General features: G+C 41.8%; 1 protein-coding gene across 1 annotated transcript; it reads left to right on the top strand.

Moving 5' to 3' along the window:
• Nucleotides 1–1,514: 1,514 nt before the first annotated feature.
• Nucleotides 1,515–16,884, top strand: ZNF622 (zinc finger protein 622). Its single transcript, XM_069492075.1, has 6 exons — nt 1,515–2,271; nt 3,463–3,714; nt 3,932–4,094; nt 8,508–8,620; nt 15,053–15,196; nt 16,619–16,884. The coding sequence occupies exons 1-6, from the start codon at nt 1,650–1,652 to the stop codon at nt 16,744–16,746; spliced, it is 1,422 nt and encodes a 473-aa protein (XP_069348176.1). The 5' UTR covers nt 1,515–1,649; the 3' UTR covers nt 16,747–16,884.
• Nucleotides 16,885–17,196: the final 312 nt, after the last annotated feature.

Genomic DNA, 17,196 nt, shown 5'->3' with positions numbered 1-17,196 from the left:
CTCCTGACCTTGAGTGATCCGCCCGCCTCGGCCTCCCAGAGTACTAGGATTACAGGCGTGAGCCACCGGGTCCAGCTGGGAGATGTGTTGTTAATTGTTAAATACACACTGGATTTCCAAGACTTAGTACCAACGAAAGAATGTAAAATATCTCAATTCTTTTATATTGATTACATGTTGCAATGGTGGTTTAGATACACTGGATTAAACAAAATACATCATTAAAAGCAATGTCACCTATTTCTCTTTTGAAAAATGTGGCCACTATTAGATTTATTTTTTTTTTAATTTCATCTTATTGTTATGGGGGATACAGAATTGCAGGTTACATACGTTGCCCATGTACCGCCTTTCCCCCCAAGTCAGAGCTCCAGGCGTGTCTGTTCCCCAGATAGTGTGCCTTGCACCCATCATGTAGGTATATATCCCTCCCTTCCCCACCCCCCCTTCCCGAGTCAGCACCTTCAAGCGTTACCATTCCCCAAACGGTGCGCAATGCACTCATTGTGTAGGCATACACCCATCCCCTCCCCCACCCCCCATCTCAGTCTTATATCCGATTGGTGTGTTCCCAGATGTGCATTTAGGTGATGATCAGGGAAACCAATTTTCTGGTGAGTACATGTGATGCTTGTTTTTCCATTCTTGGGATACTTCACTTAATATAATGGGTTCCAACTCTCTCCAGGAAAACCATAGAGATGTCGTATCTTCATTATTTCTTATACCTGAGTAACATTCCATGGTATACATATACCACAGCTTACTAATTCAATCATGTATTGATGGGCATTTGGGTTGTTTCCACATCTTTGCTATTGTGAATTGTGCTGCTATAAACATTCGGGTACATGTGTCTTTGCAGTAGGGTCGGGCCTGGTTAGTACTTGGATGGGAGATTTAAACTTACACATGTGGCTTGGTTTACATTTTTATTGGACAGCGGGACCGTGCTATTTGCACCTAGCAGGCACACTTTTCATTCAAGAGTTTCGCCTGTGGACTTCGCTGGAAGGGCCTTCTCAGAAAGGCCCAGCCTCCAGGCTGGGCTCTCGGGTTTCCTGGTGAATCCGTCCAAGACAGCCCAGCGGGGACTCTGGTGGTTCCACAGGAGGGCGAAAGAGCAGCCCTCGCTTTCTCGACATCCATTCACCGCGCTTCAGGGCCGCAGCGCGCAATCCTCAGAGAAAACCCGCGTCACCGACTGGACCGTTCCTGGGCACCTCCCAGGGCCAGGGGCAGCCCCGGGCCCCGCACTCCTCCCTTCTGGCACGGCCGTCGCCTTAACTGCGTCACACCGCACGGCACAACCACCAAGGAAGGTAACTGGGAGGGCGCGACGCCCTTCTAGCCACACCCCCCTCAGGCTGACCAGGCAGATCCACGACCTGGTTAACCCTAGGATTCCCCTGTCTTCCGGGATCTCGCCGCGGCGGGGGCGTGGCCACAGGCTGAGAGGCGGGATTTCCTGTCCAGCTGTATAAAAACTTCCGGCATGTGCCGGAAGGGCCCTCAGTGAGAACCGGGAAGTCCGCTCGCAGTGTGGCTCTTCGTGGCCGCTGAGGATAGTTAAGGTCTGAGGGTATTGTGTGGACAAGACGCTGATCATTAGGTTCTTGGCTTGGTCGCCTCTTATTTCTCGCCTGGCGATGGCGACGTACACTTGCATAACTTGCCGGGTGGCGTTCCGCGACGCGGAGATGCAGCGGGCCCACTACAAGACCGACTGGCATCGCTACAATCTGCGGCGAAAAGTGGCCAACATGGCTCCGGTCACCGCCGAGGGCTTCCAGGAGCGAGTGCGGGCGCAGCGGGCCGTGGCGGAGCAGGAGAGCAAGGGCTCCGCCACCTACTGCACCGTTTGCAGTAAGAAGTTTGCCTCTTTCAACGCCTACGAAAACCACCTCAAATCCCGGCGGCACGTTGAGCTGGAAAAGAAAGCCGTGCAGGCCGTGAATCGGAAAGTGGAGATGATGAATGAAAAGAACTTGGAGAAAGGACTGGGCGTGGACAGCGTGGACAAGGATGCCATGAACGAGGCCATCCAGCAGGCCATCAAGGCTCAGCCGTCTATGTCTCCTAAGAAAACGCCCCCAGCGCCTACAGAGGAGTCCACGAGTTCTGTGGCCATGGCTGCTGGTGGCCGTGTGACTCACGACCGAGACCCGACCGAGAAACCGCCCCGGCTTCAGTGGTTTGAACAGCAGGCGAAGAAGTTGGCCAAGCAGCAGGAGGAGGACAGTGAGGACGAGGAGGACCTGGATGGAGACGGTAATGGCTCTGTCCTGGGCGGGGCGGGAGAGGGCGGAGAGGAAATTGGCTCCCTTTACGTTTCCAGGTTTATACTCGAGGTGGGGATGTCGGTGTGTGTCAGTTTTTAAGTGAAAGTGTTGAATGAAGATAGGTTAGACGCTTTCTGAAGTGCCTTATCTGGCCAGCATCCCCGCAGGGAAATTTGTCTGTTTAGTTCACTGTTGTAGATTCAGGGCCTAAACCTTACTTGGAAAAAGAATAGGTGCTTCATAAATATTTGTAGAATAAATTGATGTCCTCTCTGTTTTGGATGGGGAGGTGGCTTTGTACTTAATTTAGTTGATTAAAACAGAATGAGGAGCTCAAAATCAGCTAGCAACCCTGAAATGTGGAGCTTGAGTTAGCAACCTAGCCTTCTTGATTTCGTGAGCTATTTATTCCTTCCTTTCCTCATACCACATCCTATTAACGCTGGTATTGTATATGTTAATGTCTTTATGCTGCTATAACAAAATATCTGAGACTGGGTAATTTATAAACTAAGTAAGTGTATTTTCTCACAGTTCTGGAGGCTGGCAAGGCCAAAATCAAGGTGCTGGCTGATTCAGTGGTGAGAGGCCTGTTCCATACATGGAGTTTTCTTGTGGTATGCTCACATGGCAGAAGGAACAGAGGGCAAAAAAGGAGCTAGCCAGTTCCCTTGAGCCCTTTAGTAAGCACGCTCATCTATTCTTGAGGGTTCTGCTCTCATGATCTGATCACCTCCGAAAGACCCTGCCTTTTAATTCTATTCCATTGGTGATTAAGTTTCAACATAACTAATTTTGGAGGGACACAGTCAAATCATAGCAGTTCATACAGCAGCCCGCCACCACATACATACACACCATGGTACTCCTATGAAATAGTAGATACAGACATTGTTCTAGCAGTTTATAAAAATATTCAGCCAGATTTGAGACCACTTAACTATGTATTCAGCACTAGGAATCCTGTGTACTGGAAAAGATTAAGGAGTTTTTTAGCCATGCACACTAATTTGGTAAAATGAATAGCTATAATTGAAATCTTGAAAGAGGATTCATCCCCAGGGGGATGTAATTGGCATGCTGTGTCCCCAGGTATAGGACTATACTACCTCATGTGAATCTTTATGGTATCTTTGTGACTAACACTTATCTTAAACTTTGTCAAAATTTTGGTTTGAAGATTGGGAAGATATTGATTCTGATGAAGAATTGGAATGTGAGGATGCTGAAGCAGTGGAGGAGCAGGAGGCAGAGGAGGAAAAGGCTGGAGAAAGACCACCCCTTGGAGCCATCCCTGTAACAGACTGCTTATTTTGTTCCCATCATTCAAGCTCACTCATGAAGAATGTGGCTCATATGACAAAAGTCCACAGCTTCTTCATTCCTGATATAGAATATCTTTCAGATCTTAAGGGACTGATTAAATACTTAGGTAAGTACAATAATTTTCTGTTTAGTGAGGAAACTGGGGGACTGGTCCCAAGGGAACATTAGTTTTGTTTGTCACCAGCCTTTGATTTAATTACTTGCTTATTTTTGTGAAAACCAAAAACTTGATGAATGTTGTTTGAATTGTGGACATAAGTGGTGAGAATTAGTCTGGTTGCAAGAAGCTTCTTTCATATTTTCTTCTCAAATTATTTTTCCAGGAGAGAAGGTTGGTGTTGGGAAGATTTGCTTGTGGTGCAATGAGAAAGGAAAATCCTTTTACTCCACAGAGGCTGTACAGGCACACATGAATGACAAAAGCCACTGTAAGCTCTTCACAGATGGCGATGCTGCTTTGGAATTTGCAGATTTCTATGATTTTAGGTAAGTGTGTTTTGAAATGTGAGGTAAGGTCATCATATTTGCATTGAAGTGATGATGTTAGATGTGCCAGTGACAGATATGTGACTGGCCCTGTATAATACGTTCTTGTTTTGTTTTCTTTTTGAGACATAGTTTTACTCTATTTCCTGGGCTAGAATGCAGTGGTGTGAGTGACCATAACTCACTGCACCCTCTAACTCCTGGGCTCAAGCAATCCTCCTGTCTCAGCTTCCCAAGTAGCTAGGACGACAAGCACGTGCCACCACTGCTGGAAATTTTTTTTTTTTTTTTTTTTTTTTTTTGGTAGAGATGGAGGTCTCAGGCAATATATTGTTAATAATCCTTATAACACCTCTATCTAAGGTGGTTATTTTCTCTTATTTTGTAAGTAGGAAATTCAGTTTGACAGAGTAACACATCTAGTAAAGAGAAGATCTCAGACCTAAACTGATGTTTTTCTGACTTGTTTTGGGGGTTTTTGGTGGTTAAATCATCAGGAATTCAGTGTTGCCAGTTACCCCATGAACAGAGGAACAGAAATTAGGTTGCACATTTCGGGTTCCCTGAGAGTCCTTGAATCACAAGCTGTCTTCTGAGGGAGTTGACATTTGGTGATGAGATTATCCCATGGGCAATCTCGTCCCATGGGTTTACTCCTAACTAGAATCTTGAATAATTTATACATCGTTTAACAAATGTGTGCTAGGTGCTCATGAACAACTAGTTCCTATTGTCAAAATTGCTGTACTTACTGCAGGAGATAAGCAGCTGTGTATAATTACCATGCCAGGCATGCATAGTCCAAGTAATACAGGTATTCAGAAAAGTCTTAGTCTTTTAAGTCTTCCTTTTGCGTTTTCTCCCTGATTTCTCATTTTGCAGTTGGAGACTTGCCATCAATAGGTGTCACTGGGTAGGGGTGGTTGGGGGTTGGGGATGGGTTAGAGGTGGTGGCAGTGGAGAAGACGATTGAGTGTCTGCTGGAAGTGCAATGCATCTTCTTCCAGGCAGGAGACAATATTTATCCCTCTCAGGGTTCCTTTCAAACAGCAATTTATGACCTTTTGATTGATGTTATAATCAGAGTAGTCAAAGCAAAAGCATAGGTGGAACTAAGTGGCTGCCACCAGCAGCTGGCTTAGGCTGCCGCAGCACTCGGTCTCTCACAGATGTCAGCACCTCCTACAGGCTCATAACTCCCAAATTTATGTCTTTAGTAAAGGCTTCCCATAAGGCTATCTAAGCTCCAGACTTAGATACCCAACTGTCTCCTTGTCATTTCTACTTATGTGTCCAAAAAACATAATTAATTTAACATGTCCAAAATCAAACTCCTGCTATGCGTCCTAACCTGCTCCTCCCTAAGTATATGGCAACTCTGTCCTTCTAGTTACTTAAGCCAAAAACCAGCCATGTAGTCATCTTTATTCTTGTTTTCTTTCAGGCTTACATTAAATCCATTACCAAATCCTGTTTTATCTACCTTTACATCGTCTTCAGAGTGTGACTACTGCACTGTGACTACCTGGGTCCAGATCACCATTATCTTTCACCTGACTTACCAACCCCTACGTTCTGTTCTCAAAACTGTAGCCAGAGGATCCTTTTAAAATACTAAGTCAGATCAAACTACTCAATCTTGCAAAGACTTCCTATCTTACTCAAAGTAAAAGCCAAGTGTAGTGACCTACAAGGCCCTGCATGATCTGACTCAGCTATAGTTCCCGTGTTTTCTGTTTCTTGCTCTCTGGATTCCTAGCTATTCCTCTAAGGTATCAAGTGTGTTTCTCAGAACCCTTACTGCCATTTTACATATTATATATAATTTGTTTATATATAAATTCTTTCCTTCTAGAATCTAAGCTTCAAAATGGTAGGGCCTTTTGTTGTTATTACTGTTTACTGGGTGTTGCTCAAACTGTTAGTTTGAATTAAAATATGTAACTGATGTAAATGGTACAAGAGATGAATTTCCCTTAGTCCAAATGATGCTTTTTTGGACTCCATTTATTGAGTTTTATTCTATTAGTGCCTAGAAATGAGAAATTTTGTGAGTCTTCCTAAAAATGAATATTAAATGATTTATTTCCTTTAAAAAACCAAAAGTTGGCTAGGTGCAGTGATACATACCTATAGTCCCAGCTACTCAGGAGGCTGAAGTAGAAATATCACTTGAGCCCAGAGGTTCAAGGCCAGCCTGGACAACATAGTGACCCTGTCTCTAAAAAAAGGAAAAAAAAGTTGATAGTGCTTAATAAATGGAAAATAAAAAACCTTCACATACAAAGCCAGCACCTTCCCAAGATAACTAGTGTTAATTTATTTTTTACTTGAAACTTTTTATTGAAGAATAAACTTACAGAAAAGTGCACATATGTATACAGTCAGCCCTTTGTATCCATGGGTTCTACATCTGTGGATTCAGTTCACTGTGGATCAAAAAAATGGCATCGGGAAAAAAATTGCATCTGTAGTATAATAAACATACACAGTCTTCTTTTTCTTGTCATTATTCCCTAAACAGTACAGTATAACAACCATATATAGCATTTGCATTGTATTAGGCATTAAAAGTAATTTAGAGATGATTTAAAGTGCATGGGAGAATGTGCATAGGTTATATGCAAATACTATGCCATTTTATATCAGGGACTTGAGCATCTGCAGATTTTGGTATTCAAGGGAGGTCCCGGAAGCAATCCCCCATGGATACCAAGGGATAACTGTACTTTTGATATCATAATTCAGTTCAGTGAAGTTTTAAATATAACTAGTATTTAGATGAAGAAACAGAACATTAATAATACCCAATGTTTCCTTTGTGCGTCCTTTCATGAGCTACCCCTTCTGTTTCCAAGAGTAACAACTATTCTGACTTACAGCTGCATAGATTGGTTTTGCCTGCTTTTGTACTTTATATAAATGAAATCACAAAGTATGTACTCTTTTTTTTTTTTTTTTTTTTTTTTTTTTTTTTGAGACAGAGTCTCACTCTGTTGCCCAGGCTAGAGTGAGTGCCGTGGCGTCAGCCTAGCTCACAGCAACCTCAAACTCCTGGGCTCAAGCGATCCTACTGCCTCAGCCTCCCGAGTAGCTGGGACTACAGGCATGCGCCACCATGCCCGGCTAATTTTTTCTATATATATTTTTAGCTGTCCACATAATTTCTTTCTATTTTTAGTAGAGGTGGGGTCTCGCTCTTGCTCAGGCTGGTCTCGAACTCCTGAGCTCAAACGATCCGCCCACCTCGGCCTCCCAGAGTGCTAGGATTACAGGCGTGAGCCACCGCGCCCGGCCACAAAGTATGTACTCTTTGGATCTGGCTTCTTTTGCTCTACTTTACATTTGAGAGACACATTCACACTATTTTGTATAGTTGTAAATAATTCATTATCATTGTTGTAGAGTATTCTGTTTAGCACCCACAACGTCTGGTCTACTGTTGATGTGCATTGAATTGTTTCCAGTTTGGAGCTATTACAAATAATGCTGCTACTTCATTCTAGTATGTGTCTTTTGGCAAATGTATATGTATACTTTATCTGTTGTGTGTATATGTAGGAGTTGGACCAGAGAATGTACATATGTTTGGTTTTAGAAAATACTGTCAAATTGTTTTCCAAAGTGGCTCTCTATACTCCCACTTGTAGTGAGGGAGAATTTTTCGCTTTAGCCACATCAGTGGGTGTGTAGTGGTCTTAATTTGCATAACCCTGATGATGACTACTGTCATCAGGAGCCTTTTTATGTATTAATTGGCCATTTGGATATCTTTTTATGGAGTGTCTGATCAAGTCTTTTGTTCATTTTCCTGTTGGGTTGTCTGGCTTACTGTTAATATTTGAATGTATGTTTTCTCAATTTTCCATGTATATGTGTGAATATGAATTTGTGAATATTTCTAGGAACATAGAGATTCTTCTAGACCTACACTGTCCATGGACAAGTGTACTTAGGTAGCAATTTAATTTACAGTTAAATTAAAAAATTCAGTTCTTCAGTAGTTACACTACCTGCATTTCAAGAGTTGAGTGCCTGAAAGCCTGTGTGACTAGAGCTACCATATTGGACACACAGACATAGAACATTTCTGTCACAGAGTTCTATTGTACAGCAACTTGATTTTGTAATGGTTAAATTGAATAGAGCTTCTTCATCTCTACATTCTCCTCCTCTTCCATTCGGAAACCTTCCTAGGGAGAAAGAATACTTATAAGTCATTTGCTCACTTTTACTACAAAAAAATGTTAACAAGTTATTTTCTTCCCCAAACTTTTCAGCTGGCAGTCCCTACAGCTGTTTTCCCCCTCCTTTAGGTAGCTAGCGGGTTTGCCACATTGCAAATACAGTATATGTTTTTGTGGTTCAGTTTGGGGTATTAGTGTATTTATTAGTGCCATTTCACCATTACAGGAGTAGCTACCCAGATCACAGGGAAGGGGAGGATGCCACTGAGTCTGAGGAGTTGCCCTCAGAAAAGAACTTGGAATATAATGATGAAACCATGGAGCTGATTCTGCCTTCTGGTAAGTGCATTTGTCAAAAATAAATAGCTTAATGTCCTCGGGATTGAGGGGGAGACATATCTCCATCAATTACCTTCCATACTGAGGGAAATGGATCATAAAACTTAAAATGTATGTTTGTGTTCTCATGTACATGATAAACTCTGAAGGTTGCCACTTTAAGTTGGCTGTTTTGTTTAAACTGGATCAGTGTTTTTGCTCACTTCTGTTATGACTCAGAATGTTTTGATCAGGCATTTCTTTTCTTCTCTCTTTTTTTTTTTTTTTTTTTTTTTACAAAAGGTAGACCTTTTCTAGTCTATTCATTATTTTTTTGGTCCCATCTAAGTTTTTCTTGTTAATCTTAACCTATCAATCAGTTCTTTGAACTAATTTCTGTTTCCTTGTGTCGCTTAGACTTCCAAATGGTAGTCTGGCGTGGGTCTGTCTGACTCATGATAGAAATTTATACCAGGTATGAAAAGATAAAGAATAACCATGAAAATGAGAAGCACCCACTGTTATTTATTGTGTGGGAAGAAAAAATTTTTGCAATTAGCTGATAAGAATAGGGGAAGCTACAAAAGACATGTTTGAGATCTGAAAGAGAATGAAAAGGTAGAGCTAATAAGATCTTAATAATACCTGGTATTTTCTGAGCAATTAGCAAATTCTGGCAGATATTTTATCTTTACAGCAAACCTGTGAGTTAGATTTAACATCTTGATTTTATATATAAAGCTTAGAGAGGTTGAGTAACTTACTCCAGATCACATTCCTAGTCAGTGAAGCCTTTTCCCCACTTCCCTACACTTTCTCAGGAGAGTTGCAGTAATGGTGCAGGCAAGAGTACCCTGCCAGTAGAGATGTCTGTAATGAAACAAGCCTGTAGTAGGGGTTTCCACATGGAATATCCCTGCTTAGGGACAGACGGCCATCATTAACTCAGAACAATAGTGCTTTAAGGTCAAAAGCAGCTTTAAAGTATGACAGTAGAAGGAAAGGGCAGGCAGAACCTGTTTAGAACATGCAGTTCCTTCTACAGTGGTAAGAAAGTTACAATGCAGTACAGTACTGTGGCTTATACAATACACAGTGGCTAAACCTAAATACAGTTACAGAAAGCCTCTTCTAGTCTTTCTCTGGTGAAAGTACCAATACAGAACATCAGAACTATGTTTAGTGACTTGTTTTCCAGGACTGTTTGTTTAGCTTGTTGTCTCATTAGCTTCCACTTCCTAACTGTAAATGGAAATAACAGACCTTAAATAAGTTGAATGAGATAATCCTTGTAAAGTAGTGTCTGACATGTAGTAGGATCACTATAATATTTGATTCATTTTGCATCTACTTTGGCATGTTATATAACAAATGTGCACAATAAGTATATCCTATTTAAGAAATACAGTATATTTGAGAGAAGTTTTCATCTGTACTTCAAGCTTTTGAAACTTGAAAAAAATAAAGACTCCTCAGCTATGTGGAAAACACATTTTCCTTTTGTGACTGAGTGTTCTAACATTAGCCAAAGTCAGAACTAGGTATCTTTTTAGGATACTCTCTTCATCTCCCACATCAAGATGATTTGGCAGCTCCTAAATGTCTTCTGAATATTTTTTCGTTCCCTCTTTGTTCATTTGTCTGTATCACCATTACAGCTTCCCATCTGGCCATCTCCAAGCTGGTTTCCACATGCCACCAGAACATTCTAAAGCACCAGTCTATTTTCTTTGCCCTCTGTAATTCCTTCAGTGGGGGCCATTGCCTTAAGGTGACTTTTAGTTACTCCAGCTCTGGTCCCTCAGGTGTCTTGTGCTATTGCTTTACCCAGCCACTTGCAGTTTTCCTCCCCTGGGCCTTTGCATGTGTGCTGCCTCTGTGTTATTCCTGCTCCTCCCTCCGTAACACTCAACTGACTTGAGTTCAACCCTCCGGGAAGCCTTCCTGATTCCTCTCCTGTCCACGTGCTGGGTGATGAGAGTCTCCTTTGCTCCCAGGACACTTGCATATCTGTTGTCACGTTCACCTCACTCCTTTGTGACCACTGGCTTGCTTGCCTGGCTTTCCCCATTACTTTTGAGAAGAAAGACTGCTTCTTTTTTCTCTTAATCTTAGTACAGGGTCTCGGACACATAAGAGCCGGACACATGTTTGTTGGCTGAGAAGGTAGAGGTAACTTTTAAAAGGCAAGCACAGCTGATTCTCTTGTGCCTGTGTAATAAAGGAAAAGGAGAACAGAGGTGCTTTCAGGGATTAGTATCTTATTTGCCTACAGTACCCTTTTAAGTCCATGGAGAAGATTGCTTTGCCACTATATTACATAGTCAAAGAAGAAAGTGGCCTGAGATTAGCTCAAAGGTCCATTTTCTCCGCTTTTTAAAGCCTGGGTTGCCTTGCTCACAACTGCAGGTCTAATTACTGACCTGCAGTAACAACTGAGTCATGTTATTTGAAAGGATTGGACAATAACCTCAGGACAGCTCTTTGACATACACTTGGAAGCAGTGAGGTAACGGGTTTGGTATGAGGGTACTGCAAAATACTGTATTTTTAGGTAGAATCAGTAAAGACCTAACCAACAGCCAGAAACTGTCTTATTGCAAGAGCTCTTAATTAGGTTATGCACATATTTTTTTTTTCCTGTGGGCATGTGCATTTTGAGGGGGAAAGGCCATAGTTTCTTAAAAGCTCCGTGACCTGGAGAAGACTAAGAGCCACTGATAAAAATATCCAAATCCAAATTATTCACTGTTCTCTGGGATCAGCACAGATGACCAAGACCTTAGAATAGATTGTGTTTAAATGGCAACTAAACAGATGTCTGAGGAATAAAACTCTACCACTGTTCTGAAAGTTCTTCCATCTTTTAATGTCAGCCATACTTTCACCATCTCAGATTTTAAAAAAACCAGTCATGTGTTAGTCAGTCATGTTTACCATGAGACATGACAGTCCATTGGTTTGCACCTGTGTCTCAATATTCGGTTAGGGGGGCTTGTAATGACCCAAGAAAATGGGAGGTCTCTGAACAAACAATATATAAAAATATAGTAGCATCATATATAATCTCTTATCTCTGAACAAATTTACCATTCAGAAAGCTGTTTAATTATGTTCTTTTGTATGACTGGGTTATTTGGAAAGGATTCTGATGTATAGAGCTTAGTGATATTTAATCAACTACTCTTAGAGTCTGCTTTAAACTGGTTTCAAAAGCATAAGTTTTGATACTTGAAATCTAGTTACTTAGATAGGACTTTAGTAAAGTCCTCAAGTTGCTGATCCCAAAGCCAATGACAAAAAGCATCCGGTAGAGGGCGCTGTGAGCATGTATTTTGAAAGTTGTGGCCTGGCTCAGCTCCTTGCCTTTCCTTCATTGCTCTTCAGCTCATATGGAGTAAGCTGGTGTCAGAGACCCATTCAGTTAGCTACTGACAAGCCAGGCAAAACTGTTGGTAGATCCTCAAGAGATACATAATTAATCTTCTTAGGAAAATTATAGTTCGAGACACTTTTTTCTTTTCCAGTATCTGATGTCATCAGTTGTAAAGCTATTTCTTAAGAAGGTGTGGAAAGTTTTGAGAGCAGTTACTGTGGAGGTGCGAGCTAGATGGACAGGCTGTAGGCTTCACCATGACTCAGACAGAACCAGTCCCTTACTTATTGGGCAGTCACACTGTTCTAGAAAGTATTTTTCCTTAATGAGGGCCTTCAAGTTGAGCTGTCCTTAGCACATTATACTTGGTGCTAATGTCAAGTGGTCACTGTCATTGACACAGGGCAGGAGTAGCTCTAAACACTTTTAGCTGTCAGAAACCTTGGCATTGAGCCATGAAGCCCTTTCAGGGATGTTTTAAAAGGCCACCCTTCAGTAAGATGTATTTCCAAATGCTGCAGAAGCCTACGAATATATTGATTTATTATATACTAATGACCAGCATTACCATTTCATGGTTTGGGGATAATCCTTGCAAACCTGGAGCATCCAGACCTAATATTGTAAATCACAGTAAGTAGTGCCGGGGTTTCCTGCTAGAGCTCCCATTTAAGCTTGTGTCTTTATCCATCAGTTACATCTCAATTTCTTGTGCTCTAGGAGCTTTGTTAACTCTTCTGCTGCCAGAACCATCAGATTCAGGGAAGCATGTTTTTATCCATACTGATATGCAAAGACCATATCTATGAATTGAATTTGTCATTTCTTGAGTATTATAACAAAACAAGCAACTGAAAATAACTACTTTTCCATATCTATGTAGCAAGTAAATTATTTTCCAGGTGTCTTGCCAGGTATGGGGACTTAACCCGACAGCATTTTCTCACACAAATTAAAGGTTTAGATCCTAAAAGCAAATACAACCTTCCACAGTATTTATATTATGCTATTCATGTCTTTTTACACAAAAGGTTCTGAAAGAAATGGTTTTATATATGTATATGTAAAAGTAAAACTTTCCTGGAAACTCTACACAGGGTTCTATGGCCATATTCCCTTTTAATTTTCAGTGGAAATGGCTGTTTTATGCCTTGTATATATGCTGTTGTTAAATGTCTACATGTTTATGTCTGTCTGGGAAGGTATTTGATGGTTTATATCCTCAGGAATATTTTTGTGAAAGCATAGCTTATATTCAGTAAGCTCTTAGGTGATGCTGATACCATGGGCCTGGGGACCACCTTTTTTTTTTTTTTTTTTTTTTTGAGACAAAGTCTTGCTTTGTTGCCCGGGCTAGAGTGAGTGCTGTGGCATCAGCCTAGCTCACAGCAACCTCAAACTCCTGGGCTTAAGCCATCCTCCTGCCTCAGCCTCCCGAGTAGCTGGGACTACAGCATGCGCCACCATGCCCGGCTAATTTTTTTCTATATATATTTTAGTTGGCCATATAATTTCTTTCTATTTTTAGTAGAGACGGGGTCTCAATCTTGCTCAGGCTGGTCTCGAACTCCTGACCTTGAGCGATCCACCCGCCTCGGCCTCCCAGAGTGCTAGGATTACAGGTGTGAGCCACCGAGCCCGGCTGGGACCACCTTTTGAGAGCCACCGCTCCGATGGAGCTGGGAGTTATTCAGCCCTGGGGCCTGCCCCCTCAGTTGCTCTGCCCTGAAGCTAAGACACAGGGGTTGGGACATTTTTCCTAGAAAAGGCCAGAGAGGCAATTGTTTAGACTTTGTGCACGCTATTCTTTCTCTGCAGCAGCTCCTCACCTCTGCCATCGTAGTACAGAAGCAGCTAGAGGTGATACCTACACAGATGGGCATGTGTAATGATAAATACATATGAAAGTAATGAAAATAAGCTTATTGGCCAGATTTGGTCCTATGGCTGTAGTTTGCCACCCCTTGATTAACATATCAGATTTGCCTCAGCCTTACAGAGAAACCTTGAGTCGTTCCTCCAGTAAATGTCTTTACTTATCTTGGTTTTTTTTTTTTTTGCCCGGCTGCAGAAGTTCCAAAGCTTTTTGTGGTCAATACCTTCGTCCCGTAGTTTTTTTATTTGAAATGTGCAGGGTCTCTTTTTTACCACTATGTTACAAGTTGATAATAGGCCTATGGGATAATGATATATACAATCATATATTGTAATGATGTCAGAATACATTGGAAATTAAAATTAGAAATTCATTTCTGAAAGCATGATTACTGGATCCCTCTAAATAAGCAAAAGCTGTAGAAAGAATTGAGCTTAGTTATCTTTTTATATTCTAGTTCACCAAGTGATTTCCATCATTTAGGAAGCAATAGAGTAGGGTTTCTCAACTTTGCCACGACTGACATTTTGGGCCAGGTAATTCTTTGTTGTAGAGGGCTGTTTTATGCATTTTAAGATGTTTAATAGCATCTCTGGCCTCCACCCACTGTATCCCTCTAGTTGCAATCACCAAAAATGTCTCTAATCAATGCCAAAAATGTTCCGTGTGGGGTAAAATCCACCCCCATTGGAGAATCACTGCAATAGAGAATTTAAGCAAAGGAAGGGTGGGTTGATTTCTATTTTAGACCCTGACTGTGGCTTGTAGACCTAAACGTCAGGACTGTTCTCTATGTTTAATCTTCTTTCTATTAAAAAAAAAAAAAAAAAAAACGCGAATCCCTTACCTGCTGGGGCCCTATTACCTGTATTAATGGGGGCTGCTATGTGAATTTCTGGGGAGGCATATCGTAAGTACAAGATGCTGAGTTTTCCACTTAACAGTGACTTGCCATTTTGCTATTTTTAAAAAATCTGTCTATTCTTTGGTTTTCTGTTTCTATCTGACTTTCTTTCACCTTTTCATTTTTATTTTATATGCTGCTTCCTCTTTCTTTAGTAGGTAAAACACTGTTTCTTCTGGTATATCCATTTCCCTCTAGATATACTTAAAGATCGGATTTGAAAAGCCCTTGCTTTATAGCTCTGCCTTGATAAAACTATTCAACTCAGTGGTTTGTTATTGCTCTTTTGAAAAACAGGCGCCAGAGTGGGTCATCGTTCCTTGATGAGATACTACAAACAGCGATTTGGCTTGTCAAGAGCTGTGGCAGTTGCTAAAAATCGGAAGGCTGTGGGCCGCGTACTTCAGCAGTACAGAGCCCTGGGATGGACTGGCAGCACAGGTACCCCTATGTTTACAACTGCAGACTTGCACTTGCCTGACGACTTGTATTTCTAGAAGGCGCTTGGGGAAGTCTTTTCCATTTGGGTTGTCCTTGGGATCCCCTCTAGGGCAAACTTAACCTCTTGGCGCCAGGGGCTTTCATTACCACGTGATAACACACCTATGGCAATAAGCCCAAAGCTCCATGAGTTAAAGTTTTCATATTTCTGACACAGCAACTTTATGTATACCATTAACTTTTTCAGAAGATAATAGTTACAAAAAGAATTTTTATTTAATCATCATCAAAGGTTGAAATTATCCTGGAGGCTACACAGAGGAGTTAAATAGAATCCTAGTGGTTAATAGGTTGAACTGTGGAGTCAAACGTGACTTATATGATATACTTATAGGTTCTTATACTATGGGCATGAGTAATTTAATTAATCCAATCTTCCATTTCCTCATTTATAAAATGGAGATGATAACGATGGGACCTGCCTCTCAGAGACCAGTGGGTTGAGTATCATGCGTGTGTGATAGGTGCATGCACGTGCTAAAGGTTAGCTGTCAGTCCCCCTTTTTATAATTTTTCCATAGACTAGCAGTCCCCCAACCTTTATGGCACCAGGGACTGGTTTCATGAAAGACAGTTTTTCTACAGAACTGGCGTGGTGGGGGGAGCAGCTGTAAATACAGATGAAGCTGCGCAACCAGTACACCCCCACTTCCTAAGTTTCATGGAAGACAATTTTTCCAAGGGGGTGGGGTTGGGAGTGGAGGCCCGGTCTGTGGCCCAGGGTGTTGGGGACCACAGCCATAGACAACTTAGAGTCAGAAGAGTAAAGTAGGCCACTGAAATTGTTAAGGTTTGAAACCTCATCCATATGATATATGATGCTGGTTATCCTTAGATCTTCAGGGAAAACATCCATCCAACCAGAGGACTGTGGAGAGCGTTAAGAGAGAGCTGCCTTCTGATGGCCTGGGAAGCTCTGGGTGACTAAAATCCATTTCAAATGCCACTGTCGATGCGTGGTTTTCTTCACTCTGGCTACTTGTTGGCCACTTGAATCTGGCAGTGACTGACTTCATCTTACTCTTGTCAGGAATTATTGTCTGACTCGACTTATAGTTTCTGCCTTTCTCTGTCCTCTTAGATCAATTGGGCTTCACCTTTTGGGCTTACAGACTTCCAGATGATAAAAACTAAAGATTAGCGCCTCAGAAAAATGTATATATACAAAAGTTCTGGTGTGCAATTCTGACAAGCACAGAGATCCCTGAGGCCCATTTCTTAAAGACCTCAAGTTAGCAACTCTTTCTAAAATATAAGAACCCAGTTACTTCAGACTAACTTTTAGATTCTCTGCCAAGATTGGGTTTTCTCTGATCACAAATAAGTCTTTTGCCTCATTTCTTGACCCGCTTGCAACCACAGGAGCGGCTCTCATGCGAGAACGAGACATGCAGTATGTCCAAAGGATGAAATCAAAGTGGATGCTGAAGACAGGAATGAAGAACAATGCCACCAAGCAGATGCACTTTAGGGTCCAAGTGAGATTCTGAGAGTCTGCGGCATTGAGTGATCGACCTCCTGCTCAAGCTTCCTCCTTCGTCTGAGGACCGGTGAAGGCCAGATTGTGTGATGGGCCCTTTTGCTGCTACTCCATTTGTTCTGACCTAATAATAAAACTCAGAATCATACTGGTTTTCAAATGTCATCTTGAACAGTGTTTAAAGGTTATGTTTTCACAGAGTGAGTGGTATGTCTGTAGACCTGGGACCTGCACTGCTGCTTGGCAGTTGCTTCACTGCCTCAGCTTTGTAATGATTTATGGCTGTCAGAATAATGTGCGCAACTCAGGAGTGACTGATCTGCTTCAAACTTAGTTTAACTTTCAGAACAAGTCACCATGCCTCAGCACTGGGGCCTAGGTGAGGGGGCTTTGAGGTTTATATAGGAGCAAAGTTGAATGTCACTTGTGGAATGTGTCTTGGCTCAGGAGGTGGTGAATG

Source organism: Eulemur rufifrons, chromosome 17 (genome assembly GCF_041146395.1).
Source record: "Eulemur rufifrons isolate Redbay chromosome 17, OSU_ERuf_1, whole genome shotgun sequence".
Lineage (NCBI taxonomy): Eukaryota > Metazoa > Chordata > Mammalia > Primates > Lemuridae > Eulemur > Eulemur rufifrons.
This window is presented reverse-complemented; position numbering and strand designations above follow the sequence as displayed.

Excerpts from the sequence above, each read along its gene's own strand:
- ZNF622 (XM_069492075.1), top strand. The coding sequence starts at position 1,650 with ATGGCGACGTACACTTGCATAACTTGCCGGGTGGCGTTCCGCGACGCG. Across the intron at positions 3,715-3,931 it reads GGGACTGATTAAATACTTAG|GAGAGAAGGTTGGTGTTGGG; the intron begins GTAAGTACAATA and ends TTATTTTTCCAG. Across the intron at positions 4,095-8,507 it reads GCAGATTTCTATGATTTTAG|GAGTAGCTACCCAGATCACA; the intron begins GTAAGTGTGTTT and ends TCACCATTACAG.